The sequence below is a fragment of the Hippoglossus hippoglossus genome, chromosome 18, assembly GCF_009819705.1.
Source record: "Hippoglossus hippoglossus isolate fHipHip1 chromosome 18, fHipHip1.pri, whole genome shotgun sequence".
In the NCBI taxonomy this organism is placed as follows: Eukaryota; Metazoa; Chordata; class Actinopteri; order Pleuronectiformes; family Pleuronectidae; genus Hippoglossus; species Hippoglossus hippoglossus.
In genome coordinates this window covers 5957150-5976382 of record NC_047168.1, presented here as the reverse complement: position 1 = coordinate 5976382, position 19233 = coordinate 5957150, and the positions used below count along the sequence as shown (strand labels likewise).

The window sequence follows — 19233 nt, the reverse complement described above, 5'->3', positions numbered from 1 at the left end:
GTCAAGAAATTCCAAATGGGTGTCGCGGTCATATCACGTTCACAAGTATACGATGTCACCGAGGACTTGTCCGTTGATGTCCAAGCACCCAAATTGAATCTGTCGATCTTTAAGTGCGAGTGAACGTTTGCACCAAATTGTAAGACATCCCTCTCAAGGCGTTTCTGAGCTGTCATATGTAAGGTCTCTGTGACCTCTGACCTCTGATTATCAAACTCGGTTCAGGTAGTCTATTAGTCCGAGTGAGCGTTTGAAGAAATTCCCTCAATTTGTTCTTGAAATATAGAGGTCACGTGAGCTTGACCTTCGACCCTCAACCACCAAAAACTGATCAGTTCTTCTTTGAGTCACAGTGAACGTTTATAGCCAAACTGGTCCAATCATGGTCTCAGAGGCATGATGATAGCGATACTGTATGACAGAGGCACGTTATGTTTCATTGAGCGGAATTTCGGGCTGTTTGTTCGTTCATTTCTTTCCAATCAGACCTGGCAACCCTGAGCGGCGCGGCCTCTTGAGAACGGTGATATTTCCCACAGTCAGCGAAGGCGTCGTCTGATTGTGTGCACCTGTGTGTAACGGGATGATGGCGGAGTCGAAGAAAACTGTGAGTCCCAAGTTTCTTCCATGATTAGTTTTTTAGCGACAAAGTGAAATGTTTTCCATGACCTCTAACCTGCTCGAGGACAAACAGCTGGAGAACCAGGGGCCCATTGGCGCGGACACTGCAGGAGCTGAAACCCCAAAACTTTCAGACGTTGGCTAGCTTGAAAAAAATAACAGCCAAATGATTTCTCAACAACCAAATAGTGTATCTGTTAATTAAATGTGATATTTGCCTCTTGAGTCAATAAACGTATCTAACAGCAAACTTTCCTGGAGGAAGTTCATAAACATGCTAATGCTAACTGGGCAATGGAAGTTTTAATGACGGCTGAGCTAGCTTAGTTTTCAGCAGTTAGAAAGCCCTCACTCACTTCATGCTAACTTTTCTATCCCATGGTTAAATGAACATGTTCTGTGTGACGGTGGACAGAGGGAGCCGATGAGGTGTGTGAGCCACCAGCAGGCCAGCCAGCTGCTCCACAACAAGTTCATCGTGGTGCTGGGAGACTCCAGTAAGTTCAAACCCACCCTCCATTCAAATAACTAATATCTAAATACTTATTGATTAATTATTATTATTATTGAGTCATTAGTGAGTCCTCGACAGTTCTACAATATACTGTCCCTTTTTTTTTTATTGTTTGTGTGCTGGATGTTGTGTGCAGAGCTTTTTATAAACAGTTTATGGTGCAGAGTGATGTTAGGAAACGTTGTGTTCATCCTACCTGGTTTATCTGCAATGAAAAGTTTACAGACAATGTTGCCAACCTTTTCCCTGTATTTTCTCCACAGTTCAGAGGTCTGTATACAAGGACCTTGTTCTGCTGCTACAGAAGGAGAAGTATCTCACCTTACAACAACTCAGGAGCAAGGCAAGGACCAACACTTACCAGGTTTATGTACTGATTTAAAAGACGGGGCTGAGCGGCAAGCACTGCAATCAAAGCCATGTCTTTGTTGGATCAGTTAAAAACATGACTGTATTGGTTTAATTTAGTCATTATTATAAGCTGTAATCTAAAAGTAGCGACACTTTCTTTAGCATGAGACCTTTTCCTGTTAATCTTGTCTTCACTCTTTCTTTTTTCAGGGCGAGATGAGCTTTGAAATGGACTGCCTGATAGAAGGGGGCTGTCTAAGCCAATTGCACAACGGAACAGGATACAGAGAGGTCCGGCAGTTTCAGTCCGCCCACCACCTGGTCCGCTTCTACTTTGTGACACGCATCTTCTCTTGCTACATGCAGAGCATCATAGATGACTTCCGCAATGGCTTGAAACCAGACATAATCATTATCAACTCCTGCGTTTGGGATATCTCAAGGTGGTAACACAAAAGAATAACTACTAATAGTTCCAGCAGCAATAATTATAATTTGTATGTGATATTGTGCTTGGTGAGCTAACAGAACAAGTTCATGGGCCAAATGTGTGTTTGGAATGGTAAAAACAAAGCTTAATCATATACCCCCAACCATGATAAGTACCTGATTAGCTGGTTGTTGTAATTTAGATTGACTTATTATGTCTGTATCTGTGTTGGGCTTTGTAGATACAAGTCCAGTTGGATTGATGACTACAAAGAGAACCTGCGTAGGTTCTTTGACAAGATGAGAGGGATCCTGCCCGAGGAAACCTTGGTCATGTGGAGCCTCACTATGCCTTTAGCAGAGAGAATCAAAGGTGGTTTCCTGGTGCCTGAGGTATGTCATCACCAAACAACTGTATTGTAAGTAGACATGGAAATATGGCACACAGGCCGTTGTGTCGGCAGGAGCTGGAAGGGCATCAGGTGGACAAACTTCACCAGTCCAAGTCAAATAAAAAAAAGCAGAAATCAGACAGAAAATGTTCATGTAGCAACCATTAGAACGTTTATAGATAATATATTTTGTATTTATTGAAGATTGTTTTATTTAATTTGTCCCACCAATAGTAAGACTGAATACCCACATTAAACCTGTAAGTTCATAGTAAAACAGAGATCATTATAAATACAATTGATATGTTCACAACATCTACATTAAGCAGATTTGTGCAATTTGAAATGTATCTCAGGCTTTCAAGAACAGATGCTGCCCGGTTGCAGTGAGTGTTAGGACGGGGGACAGTAAAATGTTTATACCTTTCGTGAACTGCTGTTGAAAACCCTCTATTGTGGCTAACTCCTGCACGTTATAGTATTTCCAATCCTACCTAAGCTCTTCACTGCCCCCTCCTGCTTTTGTTCACACCATGCAAATATGTTTCCAGGTAGATTTTTTGTTTCTCTGCATCTAGGGCTGTGCGTTAGGGCCAAAACTTTTCAAGAAGAATAAATGTTCATATTAGTTGATATTGATCATTATCACAATAAATGTCACATTGTTTAGTTTAAAGACAGATTTTTGCTCCTGAGTGGAGGCTGTGGTTTTAAACTTTTTAATGAGCAGAGAATGACGAACACTTGATACAACAAAGCATTTTACAAATCTGAGGTAGATCAGTTATGTGCTATACCTCCTCACTGTGCATGAGGAATATATTGATGTATACTGAACCTTAGTTATATTGCCATTGATGAAAATGTTATGTTATGTTGCATTCATTATTGATATTGTTTTATTGCCCAGCCTTGACTACACCATGTGTCGCCTCTCCTTCTTTCACCTCAGATTGAGCACAAGGCCCCCCATCTGCGTTATGATGTGATCGAAGCTAACTTCTATAGTGGGACCCTGGCTGACGCCTACGGGATAGACGTGTTGGACCTACACTTCCAGTTCCGCTTTTCTCTGCAGCATCGTACGAAGGATGGAGTTCACTGGAATGCACTCGCCCACCGCAGGATAACCTCCCTGCTGTTACAGCACGCTGCACAGGCCTGGGGCGTCAACATGCCCTGTGAACTGAGCCCTGTCGGTGAGGAGTTACACTGCATGCTGCGTGTATGCACATATCCACTGCCACTGTAATACAGGTGGTGTAGGCATACTGCTATAGTTTTTTTTCTACATGCTGTGTTTAATATTCTCTAAAACAGTCAGACATAGACTTTACTCTGGCAACTATTACACGTGCGTTTTTTTCAATGACTGTGAACACAATACATCAGAATTGCTCAGAGGGAACTAATTTCATGAGGCCCAAGCTACCACTTGGACTCAAGGAAGAACTGATCAAATACACTTAAATCAAAGCCTTCAATCTATTTATTATATGAGCCTAGAGAGACATGTATATAAACTGTAACTTTACATGGTTGTAACTTTACACAAATGAGAGGAAGTGTAATTAAGTTAAATGATAACATGATGTTAACATGACTTTATTCTTTTTAGAACATACTGAAGTGACTCTTCCGAAGCCAGTCTATGGAAATGCTTCCAACCCTGCAGGTACGACATCAGGTGGGAATGATGTGTTTAAAAACATGGGGAGGATTGTAGTAGATAACCAGGCAGGTCTTTCATGGTTCATAATATTCTGAATCAGTTTCCCTCAGAATGTCTATGACAGCAGCATGCTGCACATGCACACTCAAAAACATTGCAGATTCAGAGTGACAGGTACACAGACAAAAGAATGAAAGACAAGTTCTCACATGAGACAGGTAATGACATTGCATGCCACTTGCAGGTACCGTATGTGGACAACTACCGCTGAAACTGTGAGGTCTTCACTATGACTATGCTCATGGATGCTAAAAACTTAATGGACAATACTTTGCTGAGCTGCAGCTTTATAATGCAGCAACAGAGCAAAACACCCAAGTTGGAGATCTCTTAAGTTATCATGAGAAGCATACATTTTTGTGGGTTCACTAGAATATGGCGGGTCACCATAGTCTAGATAATTAATGCAAAACACGGTTTGAATGTTACATTAACATCACAGTGATAGTGCTTGGAAAGAACATATTTGTATTAATATCAGTCCCAGCTTTACATTGATATTTGTATATTGAATTATCCTTTGTTTTTTCCATCCTTTGAAAAGGTGAATTGCAGAAGGTGTGAGAACATAATATTGGTTTTCTGATGCATGTATTTTCTGCTCTTTCAGGAGTGCGTCAAGTAGACTGTGCCCCTAACTTCCACTGCCCTGCTCCCACCAACTATTTTTCCAGCAAGGGTGAGGTTTAAAACATACACAACAAGGTTTTTGCTTCATCTGTGTGAGGGGGAAAAAAAAACAACTTAAATCATACTTGCTGATACAGCCCAAATATTGATGTGACATACAAATATTCTAGCTCCTTTGTAATACAGTGTGATTTCAGAACACAAATGTCTGTTTCTAGTGAGGATTTCTAAAGACAGGAACATGTTGCAGCCAAACACTTTCTGTGCTTTTACTGGGAAAGGTTTACGTGCAGTGAAGTGACTACTAGGAGCTTTTACACGTGCACTTCTACCCTGACCTTTTCTTGACATTACCCAGGCAATCGCCCTTCAGTTGAACCACACATCGCTTGACTTAAGACGGTCGGCTCCCTAGTACAAATTCAGTTTCATGTCCGATTGAGCCGATGTGTGAATAGAGCAGGTTGTCCTGTGAATTCATAGTGAGTGAGTGGGTTTGATGAGGTTTCTCGCTCTTCCCAGGCATCACCCTTCTCTTAAAACAAAAACAATGTTACAGTGGGTGGCACACAGACAATAATAGTAAGGAATAACATAAACTGAGTCTCAAAGGTTGTTTTTTCCTTTCACCTCCCTCTCTAGTCACCACTTTCGCGTTTTGTGTGTGTGTGTATATATATATATATATATATATATATATATATATATATATATATATATATATATATATATATATATATATATATATATATATATATATATATATATATATATATATATATTTATATATATATATATTTATATTTATTTATTTATTTTTGTCTCCAACAGAGAGATATGACAACGGCTACAGGGAGGAGTTCAGCAATGATTCCCTCCCTTTACACTGCTTCAACTTTGAGGACAACCACCAGCGGGAACGAACACATCGCCACAAGCCTGTCCTCCCACCACAGCCTGTCCTCCCACCACAGCCTCCCCTACCCGTCCACAGACGCAAGTATAAAAAACATGGACAGGGTGGAAATGGTAAGTGTATAATACTGAAGTGGAAGCCTTTCTTTGGCTCTTCAAGTTATACTTCATACACATGTATGCTTTCACATTTGTTTAAACCAAAGACCTCTTTGGGTCATCTGGTCTCGTTATTGAAGGTCTTTATCATCATTAAATGTCATATCCACTACAGAGCCTGTTGACATGTTCTGTATGAATTTCAGGTTCCCACTACAGACCTCACCCCTACCACGGTCCCTACAATGAGCCCCATCATCAGTACGTGATAAGGAACCGACACATCAGACACCACTTTGCTCCATACGCCCACCAAAGACCAAATCACTACGCCAATCATGTCAGTTACTACTGAGCTGTTTCACAAGCATTCAAAGTTCAAAGTGTTACATGCATCATCCTGTAGGACATCGTTCCACAAGTTTTCAATGTTCTCTAAACCATACGCAGGCTTTTAAGCAGGAGGAAGTGTTCAACCTCACACTGCTCGTTTCACACCTTGATTTTATCTAACTCAGTGTTCTCGTATGTATACAGTGTCCTTATATTGTAAATTAGTCCTTTTCTCAGTTTGAATTTGTTTGTTCTCTTGCCAAGAAAAGGTTTTTAAAAGTATTTTTCAGATTTTTTTACATTCTGCACTTAAAATGTATAAGGTGAATTGTTCTATTAAAGTTGAAGCTAAGATTTCCTAACAAGTTTTAGGTTATTAAAAACTATACTTATTATAATTAAGAATATATGGTCAAGCATAATATAAAGATTTTGTTTCCTAAATCTGATCTGTTTGTTGGAATCCTGCTAAACATTTAAACCCTCTGGTATAAAAACCGCTTTGACTGAGGATTTTTTCCTAACACCAAACTAAACCCTTGCTCATATTGGAGGGAAGAACTTCTTTCTACTCAATAACCTGGGGTCAGTAGCAGGTTTAAGAGATTGTACTGCTGAGATCATTGTAGCATGTCACTCTGAAAGCAGTGTTGTCTACATCTATTGAGGATAATGAGATTAGAATTAAAAAAATTTTCTGTACATGATTACAGGGAAGGTGTCGGTACATCTCCACAACCAGACAATGAACCTTTTATGTTAGACTAAATGTTGGAGCAGCTCATTTTTGTTAACAGGCTTTACATTTCATGAGTCAAAATGAACACAGACAAGTTCATAATTGATGTTCTGAAATGAATTGCTTCCTTTTATTGTCTGAATTACTACAAATACTAGTCCATTACTATACCAAGCTCTGGTTTGGGAATAACTTCTATAACATTTATTATTACAAAGACAAAAGATACAAAGAAGAAACAAAAGGTGTGAGCACAGTAAAAATAACGTAGTTTCCCCCATTCCCACAAAGAGTTAGCAAATGTGGTGCCTACAAACTGTTACCGTGACTACAACAAGAGTCAAATCCACTTTGCCCTTCTTTCAAAATAAACACCAATCATTTTTACCTGTGCTCTAGTTTTATTAGTGCTGTCTTAACTTAGAAAATGCTGGATACAATTTCCTGAGAAGAGTGAAAAGCAAAGGAAAGAAATTGAGAATTTCAAGTGGAAGATGGAATTAAGAAAAGATTTTCTTGATGTTCCTTCAATCTTGGCTGTGCTCTTACACCATGAGGAGGCTGTGCACTTGCTGCAGCTGCTGCTGTGAGAGGACGAGGCGGTGGACTTGTTCGTGCCCGCGGGTGCATGGAATGGAAACACGACCCACAAGCACCGTATTCCCCTGCTTTTCTTCCTTGGCCTAAGAAAGAACAGAGACGGACAAGAAATCATTTTACATGATCCATTTCTTTCACTGACATCAAAGCCTTGTAACTGGTGCTGTATGCTTTTACCTTAACAAAGGATGACACCGGGAAGGTGGCGAAGTCAGAGGAAGCCTTTGCTCCACGGTGATGCGTGACCACGTGTTCAGCTACTTCTCCCTGAAACAGAAGTTTGCAAATGTTTGGTTTGTGCATTCCTGTTAGCTTGTTGACACACTAAGGAGAAGAGCTTGGACTCTGAAGTTATCACCTTGAGTTTGTCCAGAGCATCACTGAGGTTCTGCAGTCGAGACGTCTGCTCCAGCAGCTGGGCACTGGCACTAACTGGAACAAGCGAGGGGGAGGGACAGAAATTGAAGCAAAGTGACCTAAATCACATTTTAAACAGCAGCTTATTCAAAAGGTTATATATGTATGCACACACCTGTTGTCTTCCCAGTGATGTCCACCACTTTAAACTCTGCACTCAGCTTGAGCAGCGTCGCCAGCAGTTGGTCAGTCCTGCGATAGATGCCTGTGTTCAGTCCCTCTGGAGGCATGGAGCTTTCTTTGGACACTTGTGGCAGTTTGGGGGGGCGGAGTGGAGGCAGGGAGGCCAGCTGGGCTCTCATCTTCTCGGCCTGTAGTCAAATATACTTTTGGTCAATATTACCAGGGTTCAGACATCCAGCAGAGCACAATATAATGACACCAACGCCAAACTAATGTACCTTGAGTCTGTTGTTTTCATTCTTGAGGTGTTTAATGCCCAGTCTCTGAGCCTCGACCTGCTGCCGGAGGAGGGGAGAGTCAACCACCTCTACTGGCCCCGCCATGGATAGAGCCACACCTGCTGGACAGAGGGAAGAAAGGTGACAAATAGTATATCACTGACACCCTGTGCTACTCCTCTGACATTTCATTGTCTTTTTCGCACAGAATTTGAAGACTATTTTTGTTGCAGTAGCACTTTACACCAACTATAAGCAAAAGATTACCTCATTATCAGCTGACTGACGCAGCTTTCCAGTAAATAACATTTCGATCTATGTACAATAAATGCTCATAACCACAGAAAAATGTACCTCCTGCAGATCCCTGAACAATAGAGGCGATTCCAGAGGCAGGCGGGCCTCTAAGGCCTTCAATGGTCATCTTCGATTGGTTATTGATGCGTTGCTTCAGCTCTGCCTTCTCTGCCTCCAGCTGGTCGATATCAGCCTGCAGAGCATCCATCGTCTCCTCAAACTCCCTGAAGATGAGGAGAAAAGAGGCCAATGAGGAGATAAATCGGAAGCACAAGAGAGAAACAAGGGCAAGTAAGAAAAAGATAAAAACTGAAATGTGTTTGCATCTAATGGTTCGTACTTCTCTTTCTTCTTCAGCAGGGCGAGATTATCGCTGAGTTTGGTCTGGATCTTCTCCACCCGCTCATCTGCGTCTTTGGTGGAGGTGTCCAGCTTTTTCTCCAGCAGACTGAGGCGGACATTGGCTTCACTCAGCTCCTCACCCTGGGGGGGAATAAGAATTTCTCTGATTTCTAACTGACGGGCTTATTATTAAAACTTGATTTCTCAGACAAAAGAGGTTGTTTTTTTTTGCAGGTGTTTTCTTCACTGTGTTACCTTGATCTTAAGAGACTTCTTGACCTCCTTGTTGACCGTCTCTCTGTCTTCTAGTTTAACACCTAGACCCTCAGCGTCAGTCATCTCAGCCCTGACGGTGGCAGCTCTCATTTCCACAGGAGGAGTCTGAAGACGAAAGGGAAGATAATAACAAGTTGAGTGAATGTGAAGGAAGTGACAAAGAATATAAATATGCTTTGATTTCAGTGAACTATGTGATACACAAGGCCTGCAAATACCTTGCCCTGAGGTTTGTCAGCATCATACTCTCCCTCCTGCATGGCCGTAGCCATCTTGTTCATGGTAGCAATGACAGAGCTGCAGGACTGACGCAGACACTCTGGGCCACTCAGGCCATGGGAGCCATACACCTTGGTGGAGAAAATAGGTCTTTAATTAAAAAAACAGGAGATAAACTACAATCACTTGTCTCAAAACAGTAATTTAAAGCTTAAAATCCTTATCGCTCAAAGGGCACATGAGTATTCACAGTACCTGATCCACAGCGTTGCAGGCAATATCCTCCAGCTTGAGAGCGTTGACACCCTCCTGTTCTGCCAGCGGAGCAACCATCTGAGCCCCAGCCGCAGCCACCTCCTGCAGCACGGCCACCACACGGGTCAGCTGGCGCCTACACTCTGTCAGCGTCTCTGCCACCTGCCAATCATACAAGAGATAAAGTTTAATGGTACAAAACGGAAAGGATACAGGTCAAAGCTACTTAAGATTAAGCTTCATACAGTAATTAACTGTGTATGTACATTTCTGTGTGCATATGTGTCTTTTTTTTCATTTGGACCCATACCTGTGGCCCAAAATTGAGAGCAGCAGGTACTCCAACCACATCTGTTCCAGGCATGCGACGACGGATCTTCTTACAGAACTGTCTGATATCCGAGCCCGAAGTGTCCAGGTCCTTCAGAAGCACAGCAAGGCCAGAGCTCTCCTGACCTGCAGCCAGGAACGCCCGCAGACGAGCCACCTCCACTCCCATGGAGTCCAATGCATTCTGGGTAAACTGGAGGTGAGAGTGTGAAACGCACAAAGTTAGGAAACAGTTCTGCTTTACTTTCCTCAACAGAAATAAGTCAACCACTGAAGAAACTTCACGTACCTTGATGTGGTCAGCCAGCTGCACTGTGCAGTCCTCAGTGTGATCTGCCAGATGGACGCTGTACAGTTGCTGGAAAACAAAACAGTGAGTTACTCCTCTACAACAAATCTAATATGTTTGTTTGTAAATGCTATTTACACTAGATAGATAGACTTTTAAAGTCCTTTACAGCTCTTTCAGGTAACATCACCGGTTTGTATTTATTACCTGGTAGTACTTGATGGCCTTGGTCAGGGGCTCCACCTGAACAGTCTCATCTAATTGGTCTTTATGCAGCAGGTCGATGAAATAATCCAGGGAGCGCTCATGGAAATTCATTTCAGAGTAAAGTGTACCCATGCGCTTGAAAACCTCTACGTTGCAGGTGTTCAGAGCCCTAGAACAAGAGCAGGGAAGAGGGGAACGAATAGAAGGATGTTAATGAATAAGGTTTACATGAACTCAGCAACAGGTTCTAATTATTCTAGACAATATAATATTTCTTTCACTTGTGAAAAACTATGATCCTATAAAACTATAGTCAACTGCTTTTATTGCCAACATCTTAGAAACACTACTTTATTTATTTCTGGCACATAAGTGATGAAGCTGCAGTGCGTACTGTTCATATTTGTGCAGAGTGGCCTGCAGCAAGCTGAGGGAGTACACCAGCCCTGAGGCAAAGCTGCGCTGTTCTCCTGGAGGCCCTCTGAGCCCTGCCCCCTGCGCCAGGTTCCCATTCAAGTCAAACTTCTCCTGGGCTTGTTTACTGAGGAGCTCAGCCTGCCAGGATAGAAGATACAAATACATCTTGCTGAGTTACATACATCATAGACAGATAAAAAACAGTCTTGTACATTTACATACCTTGCAGATGAGCCTGGGGATGAGAAGAAGGACCAGAATACAGTCATGATCTCCACCATGACGGAGAAAGGAGTCTGGCATGAAGGAGGTGAGGAGGGACACCTGTCTGTTGGACTGAGCCACTTCCATTTTCCTCAGCTCCATCTCAATGGCCTGGAGACACAAACGTGGAGTTTTTAAGAGAGAGAATGAAGGACAAAGAGCGCACTGATCTCACCAAGTTAAAACTGGTCAATTATGATCAGTCTTAGTGCAGGTCTCCTACCTTGGCATAGGCCTTGGTCTCTGCAAACTTGATCTTGAAGTCAAACAGTTCTGCGGGCGGCTGCTGAACTTGTTCAGCGTTGGCATTCTGCTGGTTGATCAGGTCCCTATTGGCATCCTATGTGCAGCGGGAAGAAAGGACACATGGCTTCAGGACGTCCACTTGCCAATGTGTCTACATCAAACTCACTTCCTACGGCAGAAGTGTTAATTTCCGTCTTTCCACCTACCTGCAGCCTGGTAGTGAGATCTCTGTATTTGCTGATGGTCTGCTGGTAATCAGCCACAGTCTCCTGAGCAGCCTCCACTCGTTTTTCAGCTTCTCTGACCTTTGCACCACCCATGTCGAGCTGCTCTCTCAGCTCCATTTCAGTCTCCCTTCCATTCTCCTGGAGCTCATCATTCATCTCGTTGATCGCCTCCTGTTGGTGAAGGAAAAAAACACGGGCATTGTGTAAAGGAAGGTGGTGACCAGACCTTTCTTTTGGTTACTGGGCTTAATAATGTTTTATTCTGAATTTCTTCTTCAAATGGGAACCAAACTGTGAATACTTGGACATAATGAAAACAAAGTAATGTATGTAGATCAGAAATGTCACTCATGTGAATACTGACCAGATCGGTGACTGTTTCTCTCAGCTCTCTGACTTTCTCCTCCAAGTCAAGGTTCCTCTCTGTAAGCGTCTCAACCATCTCCTCTGAGCCCAGAGCAGCATCCACCTGGAACAAGCCCAGACACACAGGCAAGTATATATGTACAGTTAGATTCTGAGAGGAATAACAAATAAAAACAGTCCATGCTTCTTTTAAACCACTACACCTGAATGGAGGGAAGAATTTCAGCCATTACATTTAACACTGTGTTATGAACATTAAGTAATCTAATGAAAGTAGCTCTTTCCTCCCCGGGTTTACCTGCTCCTTCAGTTCATCAATAGTGGCCTCTGCGTGCTTGACTTCTTCCTGCAGTTTTTCCTTCTGAGTCCTCAGAGTGTCCAGCTCAGTGCTCTTCTTCTCCATCTGCTTCTGCAGCTTCACATGTTCCTGTTTCTCTGAGGAAGACAGGTCACGCATCCTGAGAGAGAACAGGAAAATTGAAATACAATTTGTTATTAGGTGCGGACCAAACTACCTACAACTACATGATGTCATGCAAGTGGATGTAGATGTGAACGGACATGATTGCCCTACAAGTATTTCACATCTACAGTAAACTGAAGGTTTTCTGGGGATGCTGAATACCCAACAGCAAGGTGAGGTAATGTTAGCTGTCCTCTCAAAAGGAGCTTTTTGACCAACCTGACTAGAGCCTCCTTCAGTCTGCTGTTCTGCTCCTCCAGCTGTTTGACATGGTAACTTGAGGCAGCTCCGTCTGAGCCTGCAAAAGAGGAGAGGTAGTATGCTCAACTCAAAGACAGAAAGAAGGACAGAAAGAAGCTTTTTTTGAGTGAGTGGTGCAAAAACCTTTCTCTGAAATCTCATGTCTAAGAATCTCCAGGTCCATGGAGAGCTCATCCACTTTCTCTTTCAGACTGTCCACCTCCACCTGCAATGACTCCGCTCGCTCCTCCGCCATCTCTTTGTCCAGTGTTGCCATCTCAATGGCGTCGGCCGTGTCTGACATCTCCTCCATGTAGTGGTCCTTGGATTCCTGTGCATCACGGGCTTCCTGGAATTTGAAAGTAAAAAATGTAGCTTCAGAAAGATTTCCCTGATAACTGAGGAGCTGCATCTTTCATTTATAGCTATTTTGTATTAAGCAATAATTATTAAAAGTATTTAATATTTTCTTTGTACCTTCTTGGCTTCTTTAAGCTGTTTCTGGAGGTCGGTCTGCTGCTCCTGCATTTTTATCTTCCATTCCTGAAGCTGCTCCAGCTGGATCTTGTGTTTTTCTAGCTCCTTCAGTTTGGCCTTGTCCTCTGTCCTCTTCATCTTCAGTGTCTCCAGCTTCTCGTCCAGGTCTTTGACCTGACCTCGCAGTGATTCCTCCTCCTGAGAAGGAAGACAGGATACGGGAGGGCACAACAGGCTGGTGAGATAAAAGATCCTGCAGTTTAAATGTTCTGTCTTTAGCTGAAGGCAAAAAGGACTTCATTTATTTTCCAATAGGAAGATGTTAAATGTAAATTTTTTATATTTTCTTCAATAATGTGACTTTCTACTGCTGAATTAACAGGAAACCAGCTTAGAAATATTGATGCACAATGTAGAAATATGTATCTATTCCCTTGAAACTCATTGGTGAATTTGAGCATTTCATTCGTTGTTTCATAAGTTAAGACATGCATCCCCATGAAATCCACTGTGAGGAGATTACAAAACCATAATTCATTATTGGAAGGGTCCGCTGAGGGTCATTTTGCCCACTTATGTTACGAGTTTGTTAGTAAACCCATGCCAGGTATCACCAGCATGCATGTAGCCACTCTACCTGTTTGGAAATGGGAGGTTCCGCCTGGGCAAACAATGACAACATGGATGAAATGGGACTTATTATATGATAGGGGAAAAAGATGGAGACATTCTGACAAAACTGAAAAGGTACTGAAAATGAAAAATACATATAAAACACTAAAATAAGCTCTTGTAATTGTAAGTGACCTACCTTGCTCGGAGTAGCTGGGACTGGGGATGCGACTGGCGCAGGTGACCCGCTGGGCTGAGGCACGATGGGAGCTCCCAGTGCACCCTGGTGGGAGGACACTCCAACCTCACTGACATCGCCAGACAACGAGGACGACAGACTCTCACGAGACGTCTGTTGACATAGGACGGTAAGTGTCAGATAGTGGCTAGAGGGAGGATATGAGAGTTAAAAGAAAGGAGGAAGGAAGGAGTGAGTCAAGACGCGAGTTAAACCATTGCAATGTTATAAAATATGCACGCATCATTTAGTGGCGTTAACTAATGTTGCTACATAAAAGAGCTTCTCTCACAGTGAGCAGACAACTTTAAAGAACCCAGTTGAAAAGTGAATGTCCTAGACTAAGCCATGCTTCTGTATTCGTCCTGTACTAGCGCCTGATAATACGATAATGTATATTCCTAGATAAAACAATTCACCTTTCCCCAAAGGTTTCCTCGAAGGTCAGCAAGAAACGAGTAAGAGTTTGTTGAAATGATAGAGCCCAGTATAGGTGCCAAGACAAACTAAGAAGTCACCGGATTTCTGTGACCAAACATTTCACCACTCCCTGAGTACTCGGACATGACAGATCGTACCGTCAGTGGCAGGTTGGGGCGGCCGGCGGAGCGTACCAAGAGGGAGGGGAGGGAGGTGGCAGGTGTGAGACGTGGCGTGCTCCACTGCCAGTGTGATCAAAATTGTGTTAGGACTCTAAACAGTTATTTTTTCAAATGCAAAATAAGTCTGATAATACAAAACTCAATCTTGTACTGTTTATTTATTCTAAACGGAAATTAATGAGTCAGTGTTTTAGTTATTCTCATGTTATACATGTAATGGTGACAAAAGCACATAAAACAAGCAAAGAAAATTATATTAATTAAAAAGTGAATAAACAGGAAATACAGGATTTTATACAGGAGTATCTTGTTCTCTTAAATCAAGTATTTTAACACTATTTATTCATTTAAGGGTTAAATGTGATATATATTACAAATTACAACGTGCTGACGTCTAATCTGACTGCCACTATATTTTTTCAAAATAAAAGACCATATCATTTATGGCAACTATCTCTTCAGTAGGAAATTGGCTAAAAGGGGGCCTCCTGAACACTACGCCTTCCAACAGTCTGACTGTGCAGCCATGATAAATCCATTGCTACAGTGGAAGGTACGTCAACAACCTCTGCCATGTAACTATGCAAAGGATCATTATTCAAAAGGAAAAATGTTGTGAAATTCTAACCATAATTGTAATCTCAATATTGTGCTTATTAAACTAATCTAATCCTGGCTGCCTTCTCCAAAACACGTACTTCTTATCTTACTAGACAAAAATCCTTGGCTTTCTGAAGCATTCAAGATATTCAAAGCTGTATCCTTGTTTTCAACTCGCTTAGCACCCTCACAAGGTTGAAATAGTGAAATAAAGCTTTTTAGAAGTTTGGATGCACCTCCCCTGTCAACTGTAGACAAGCTCACCTTGGCAGAGCGGCGGGTAGAAGACTGGAGGAGAGGAGGAGGTGAGTTGGGGAAAGAGGAATGGACACACACAGATATACACACACATCCAGCGGGGACGCAAGATAAGAGATAAGCAGCAGATAGTAAGTATACATCTGTTAGTTTATATCCACTGTGCACAGGTTCGATAGCTGCATGCACCATTTCAAAGAAGTTATTCCTCATGACTCAAATCACAAGACCGTGTGAATTCATGCAACAAAGTCACAACTGTGGCCAAATTCAATGAGTTGTGAGGCCAAGTGGACAAAGACACCACAATGATGACCTTAACATGGTCACAGTTTTGCTCTCTTGATGTTTATGCTGGATGATTTTGGAAAAAATAAAAGTGAGAAAACTAAAACGTCTCGTGCACATAAACAATAAGAGAAAACTGTGAAAATGAGTGATCAATAAGACGTGCAAAGCATGAAAGAGTATTTTAAATGCAAAATGTTAGTCGGCACATTAGTATGAATAGCAACAACCAAAGCAAATGTATTTTAGATTAAAAATATTTCTACCTTCTTAACATTCATTGGTGTCTGCTGTGAAAAGTATTCAGAAAAACACAATTGAGACATCAACCCAAAGCTGAGGTAAAACAGAAATTAATTCGAAGGTAAAAAAAAAAGGGAAGAGAAATAGATAAAAACTAACACAAAGCATTTCTGGTCAGGAAAACACTGCAAAGAATAAGTCAGAGAGAGGATTGGTAGTCATATCACCACTCTTTCAAATTGACTTATTTTGCTATTAATAGGTTCGATTAATTTTGTTCGATACATTTAAAGCAGTATAACTGCTCTGGACAGGGCAGGCATTACCTTTAAATGTTCTAAAGCTGAGTCATGAAAACAAAAAATGATAAGTCCATTATGAAATGAAACAAAGGCAGCAGATTGTTGCCTACCAGTTTGGATGTTTTTGGAGTCTCTGGAATGTCTGGAGTAAACACATGAAGTATGCATGTTATTATTTACTGTTATTATTATTCACTTTGTGATGCTACTTTATGTATGAATTTCAGACGCAACTGTGGTCTAGTCTTACCTTTTTGTTTGAGAATCTTGGCAAGAACAAACTCAGGAGTATCTGGTGAGGTGGCACTGGAGCCATCTTCCACCACCTGAATCTGTGCATACACACACACACACACACCCACACAAGGATGTGATCAAAACAACATACAAGCATCAGGGGGCATTTTCCTTTTTAATTAGTAAATGCTGAAATAGAAAAGTTAGCAAAAATATTATCCTATAAAACTACTGACACTCCCTACTAGCATTAGGGATGGATATCAGAACTTAAACAGCACTACTATGAGTATTACTGCCCAGGTACTCTAATCATTTTAAAAGACCAAATCAAGTTATATATACAATTTTAAAACAAGAATACAAATTCTTGACCAGCAAATTGCAAGTGACAATAGTTTGATTATAGAAATATAACAAACACATAAACAGCATTGTTTCATCATGATCACAACCCTTGTGAGCGCAACATACACTGCATCATTACATCAAAACATATTTATTTGACTAACCTGCGACTGTCTGACAAATATCCCATGATTTTCCTCACAGGTGAAGTAGCGTTTCCCCTGCACGGTGCCATCGTTCTTGCCTTTAGCCTCATCAAGTACAACACCCACCCATTTCCCGGAGGCAAAGAGGGTGGCGCCGATGTAGGCGACAGTGCCGCGTTGACCCTTCCCTGTCACCTCTACTGTAGAGCCAATCTAGGAGAAGAACGGTAGAGACAAGAAGAAAAGAGACTGAGTTGTTTCGCTCTAGTTAATAGTAATTTATTCATTTATGTTTCTTTATTTCTTTTTGTTGAGAAGTGACCCACCTTTGGAGGTTTACCACTCTCCACTGTTCCTGCACTGCTCATTTTGCTGATCAGTGGGCTGGTCAGCTGAGGGGGGAAGAGAAAGAAGAGGAAGGTTAGTGACTAATGACAATGAGTTGTGGTGGAGGAAAGTGGCAACAAAAGAAGGAAGGTGAAGTCATTACATATCAGAGAATTTATTGTTTACATTCCATAATGCCACAGACATTTTATCTTTTTTATGTGAACTAATCTTGATAGAATAGATTTAGCTTATAATATTTTTCTAATATAATCAAACAGACCTCTAAAGTTCACAGATAAATAGCGTTGTTTATAATGCCCCATAATTCTCCCTGTACCAGCAATTATGAGCAACTTCAGGAATTAAAAATGTTCAGTAACAAGCGAGTCCTAAGGCCACAGAGCACAGAAACACATTCATGCACCCAGTCATATGTCTGGGCCACAGCAGACCTCCTAATAAACCACTCATATCTCTGCCTTGCTCACACAAAGATGCTCATTCAGGACAAAGTAGGACTGCGGTTGAGTGTAATCCTTTAATAGAGCTGTAGGGACATGTGAATTCACGCTGACTCACAGTTTTAAACTACAGGGCAGAAAACTGGATAGAAAAGGCTTATCATAGCTCTATGGTGGACGCTGTGGCAGGCTTTTTTGTTAGTTTAAGAGAAGCAGAGATCGTTTTGCAGAATCCTCTAAAATAAATACAACTAAAAGTAGCTAAATAGGAGCAATGGGTTAAACATAAGGACAGGATTTTCATTTTAAGTACAGGATTATCAAGATTTACCAAAAAAAAAAAAAAAGGTGAAACCGACAACCACTTTATGGTGAGTATCACAAACTCTTGCTTTTTACATTATAATGATCAAATGCACAAATCAAATGAGCATTGATGCACTAAATAAAACATTATTTGATGAGAAGTGACCGTGTTACTCACCCTGGGGGTATAGGAATGTCGCCTGTTCATAGCCATGATTAATGATTAGTATAATTTCACCTCCAGAATTAGGATACGACTTAAATGCTACTTTTCCTCTGTTTTCATATTCCTTCCTCTTTTCCGGGAGAGAAGGACAATACATGAGGATTTTAGGGAGGGATCCTAGAGGTCTACCACAACACGTCACGGAAAGAGGAGGGAGGGTGGGGATCTAGCTGCTGTGTCTCCCACAGGAATACACATGGATGTTAGCTTTCAATTAGCTCTCATTTAACTGGCCCTACTTTTATACAACGTCTTTGTTACATTTAACCATTTCACGTCTTGTAAGATTAACCATTTAACAACAAATGCCAACAATGAACTCTTAATCATACAGTCAGTTACGGTGGCTAACGTTAGCTAGCTTGCATTTGTTATTTAGAAGGCCTGGAGCGAAATATTTTTAATGCTTGTTTTTTTGTTTGCCATAAAACAATATATGTGTGTTAGGTAAAGCATCACAGGCTCCAACAGCTTCGTGACAAAAAGAAGGAGGGCAGAGCCATAAATGGAGATATAGGACACATACAGTCATGGCAATAAAGATATATAACGTTGGACAGATGTTAGCTTGACTTACATTCAAAATAACAGTGACAGTCAAGCACGACCGGCTTTAGTTGGACATCACATTTCAGTCTAGAGCTTTGTTAGCATTGACAACGTTGAACAACTTGACAGCTGGGCTGCCAGCGTTAGCAAGGAAGCTAAATTCAGAAAGCGACTTAAAAGCGAACGTGAAATATCAGCTTACTGTAGCTGGGCTTACCTGGCATACACAGAGATCCCTGACTTCAAATAAATCTCCTTGTGCTTTTCATGCAGACAGTCAAGTAGCCCCTGTTGTTATTTTTTTGGGCTACCTAGCTTGGAAAATCCTCCAGCCTGTTCCGGTTTTGACGGGGCACTTCCGGTGTAATGACAGACAGAAAAGATAAAAGAAGAAGAAGA

At 41.5% G+C, this 19233-nt stretch overlaps 2 protein-coding genes across 11 annotated transcripts; one reads left to right on the top strand and one right to left on the bottom strand.

The window, feature by feature from the left end:
* Positions 1 to 476: 476 nt before the first annotated feature.
* Positions 477 to 6389, top strand: fam113 (family with sequence similarity 113). Its single transcript, XM_034568644.1, has 10 exons — positions 477 to 607; positions 1037 to 1118; positions 1399 to 1478; positions 1697 to 1929; positions 2158 to 2308; positions 3260 to 3506; positions 3926 to 3994; positions 4650 to 4718; positions 5501 to 5698; positions 5890 to 6389. Exons 1-10 carry the CDS (start codon positions 584 to 586, stop codon positions 6036 to 6038), a joined length of 1302 nt encoding a protein of 433 aa, XP_034424535.1. The 5' UTR covers positions 477 to 583; the 3' UTR covers positions 6039 to 6389.
* A 468-nt stretch (positions 6390 to 6857) lies between these two features.
* Positions 6858 to 19208, bottom strand: LOC117751751 (dynactin subunit 1-like). Of its 10 annotated transcripts, XM_034568632.1 has the most exons (32): positions 19052 to 19208; positions 17289 to 17354; positions 16981 to 17175; positions 16482 to 16563; positions 16342 to 16373; positions 15953 to 15973; positions 15405 to 15428; positions 14517 to 14600; positions 13900 to 14052; positions 13726 to 13749; positions 13089 to 13286; positions 12756 to 12960; positions 12591 to 12669; positions 12207 to 12366; positions 11907 to 12011; positions 11522 to 11713; positions 11293 to 11409; positions 11028 to 11180; positions 10783 to 10943; positions 10389 to 10557; positions 10182 to 10250; positions 9873 to 10085; positions 9563 to 9724; positions 9307 to 9438; positions 9068 to 9193; positions 8811 to 8953; positions 8528 to 8694; positions 8174 to 8292; positions 7888 to 8083; positions 7714 to 7787; positions 7533 to 7622; positions 6858 to 7438 (listed from the first exon to the last, which is right to left on the bottom strand). In XM_034568632.1, the coding sequence occupies exons 2-32, from the start codon at positions 17328 to 17330 to the stop codon at positions 7301 to 7303; spliced, it is 3825 nt and encodes a 1274-aa protein (XP_034424523.1). In that variant the 5' UTR covers positions 17331 to 17354; positions 19052 to 19208; the 3' UTR covers positions 6858 to 7300. The 10 variants fall into 10 exon arrangements, with proteins under 10 accessions (XP_034424523.1, XP_034424526.1, XP_034424528.1 ...); XM_034568635.1 differs by lacking the exon at positions 13726 to 13749; XM_034568637.1 differs by lacking the exon at positions 14517 to 14600.
* Between the last annotated feature and the right edge of the window lie 25 nt (positions 19209 to 19233).

Excerpts from the sequence above, each read along its gene's own strand:
- LOC117751751 (XM_034568632.1), bottom strand. The coding sequence starts at position 17,330 with ATGAGCAGTGCAGGAACAGTGGAGAGTGGTAAACCTCCAAAG. Across the intron at positions 12,961-13,088 it reads AGCTTAAAGAAGCCAAGAAG|GAAGCCCGTGATGCACAGGA; the intron begins GTACAAAGAAAA and ends TTCAAATTCCAG. Across the intron at positions 7,623-7,713 it reads ATGCTCTGGACAAACTCAAG|GGAGAAGTAGCTGAACACGT; the intron begins GTGATAACTTCA and ends CTTCTGTTTCAG.
- fam113 (XM_034568644.1), top strand. The coding sequence starts at position 584 with ATGATGGCGGAGTCGAAGAAAACT. Across the intron at positions 2,309-3,259 it reads GTGGTTTCCTGGTGCCTGAG|ATTGAGCACAAGGCCCCCCA; the intron begins GTATGTCATCAC and ends CTTTCACCTCAG. Across the intron at positions 3,507-3,925 it reads CTGTGAACTGAGCCCTGTCG|AACATACTGAAGTGACTCTT; the intron begins GTGAGGAGTTAC and ends TATTCTTTTTAG.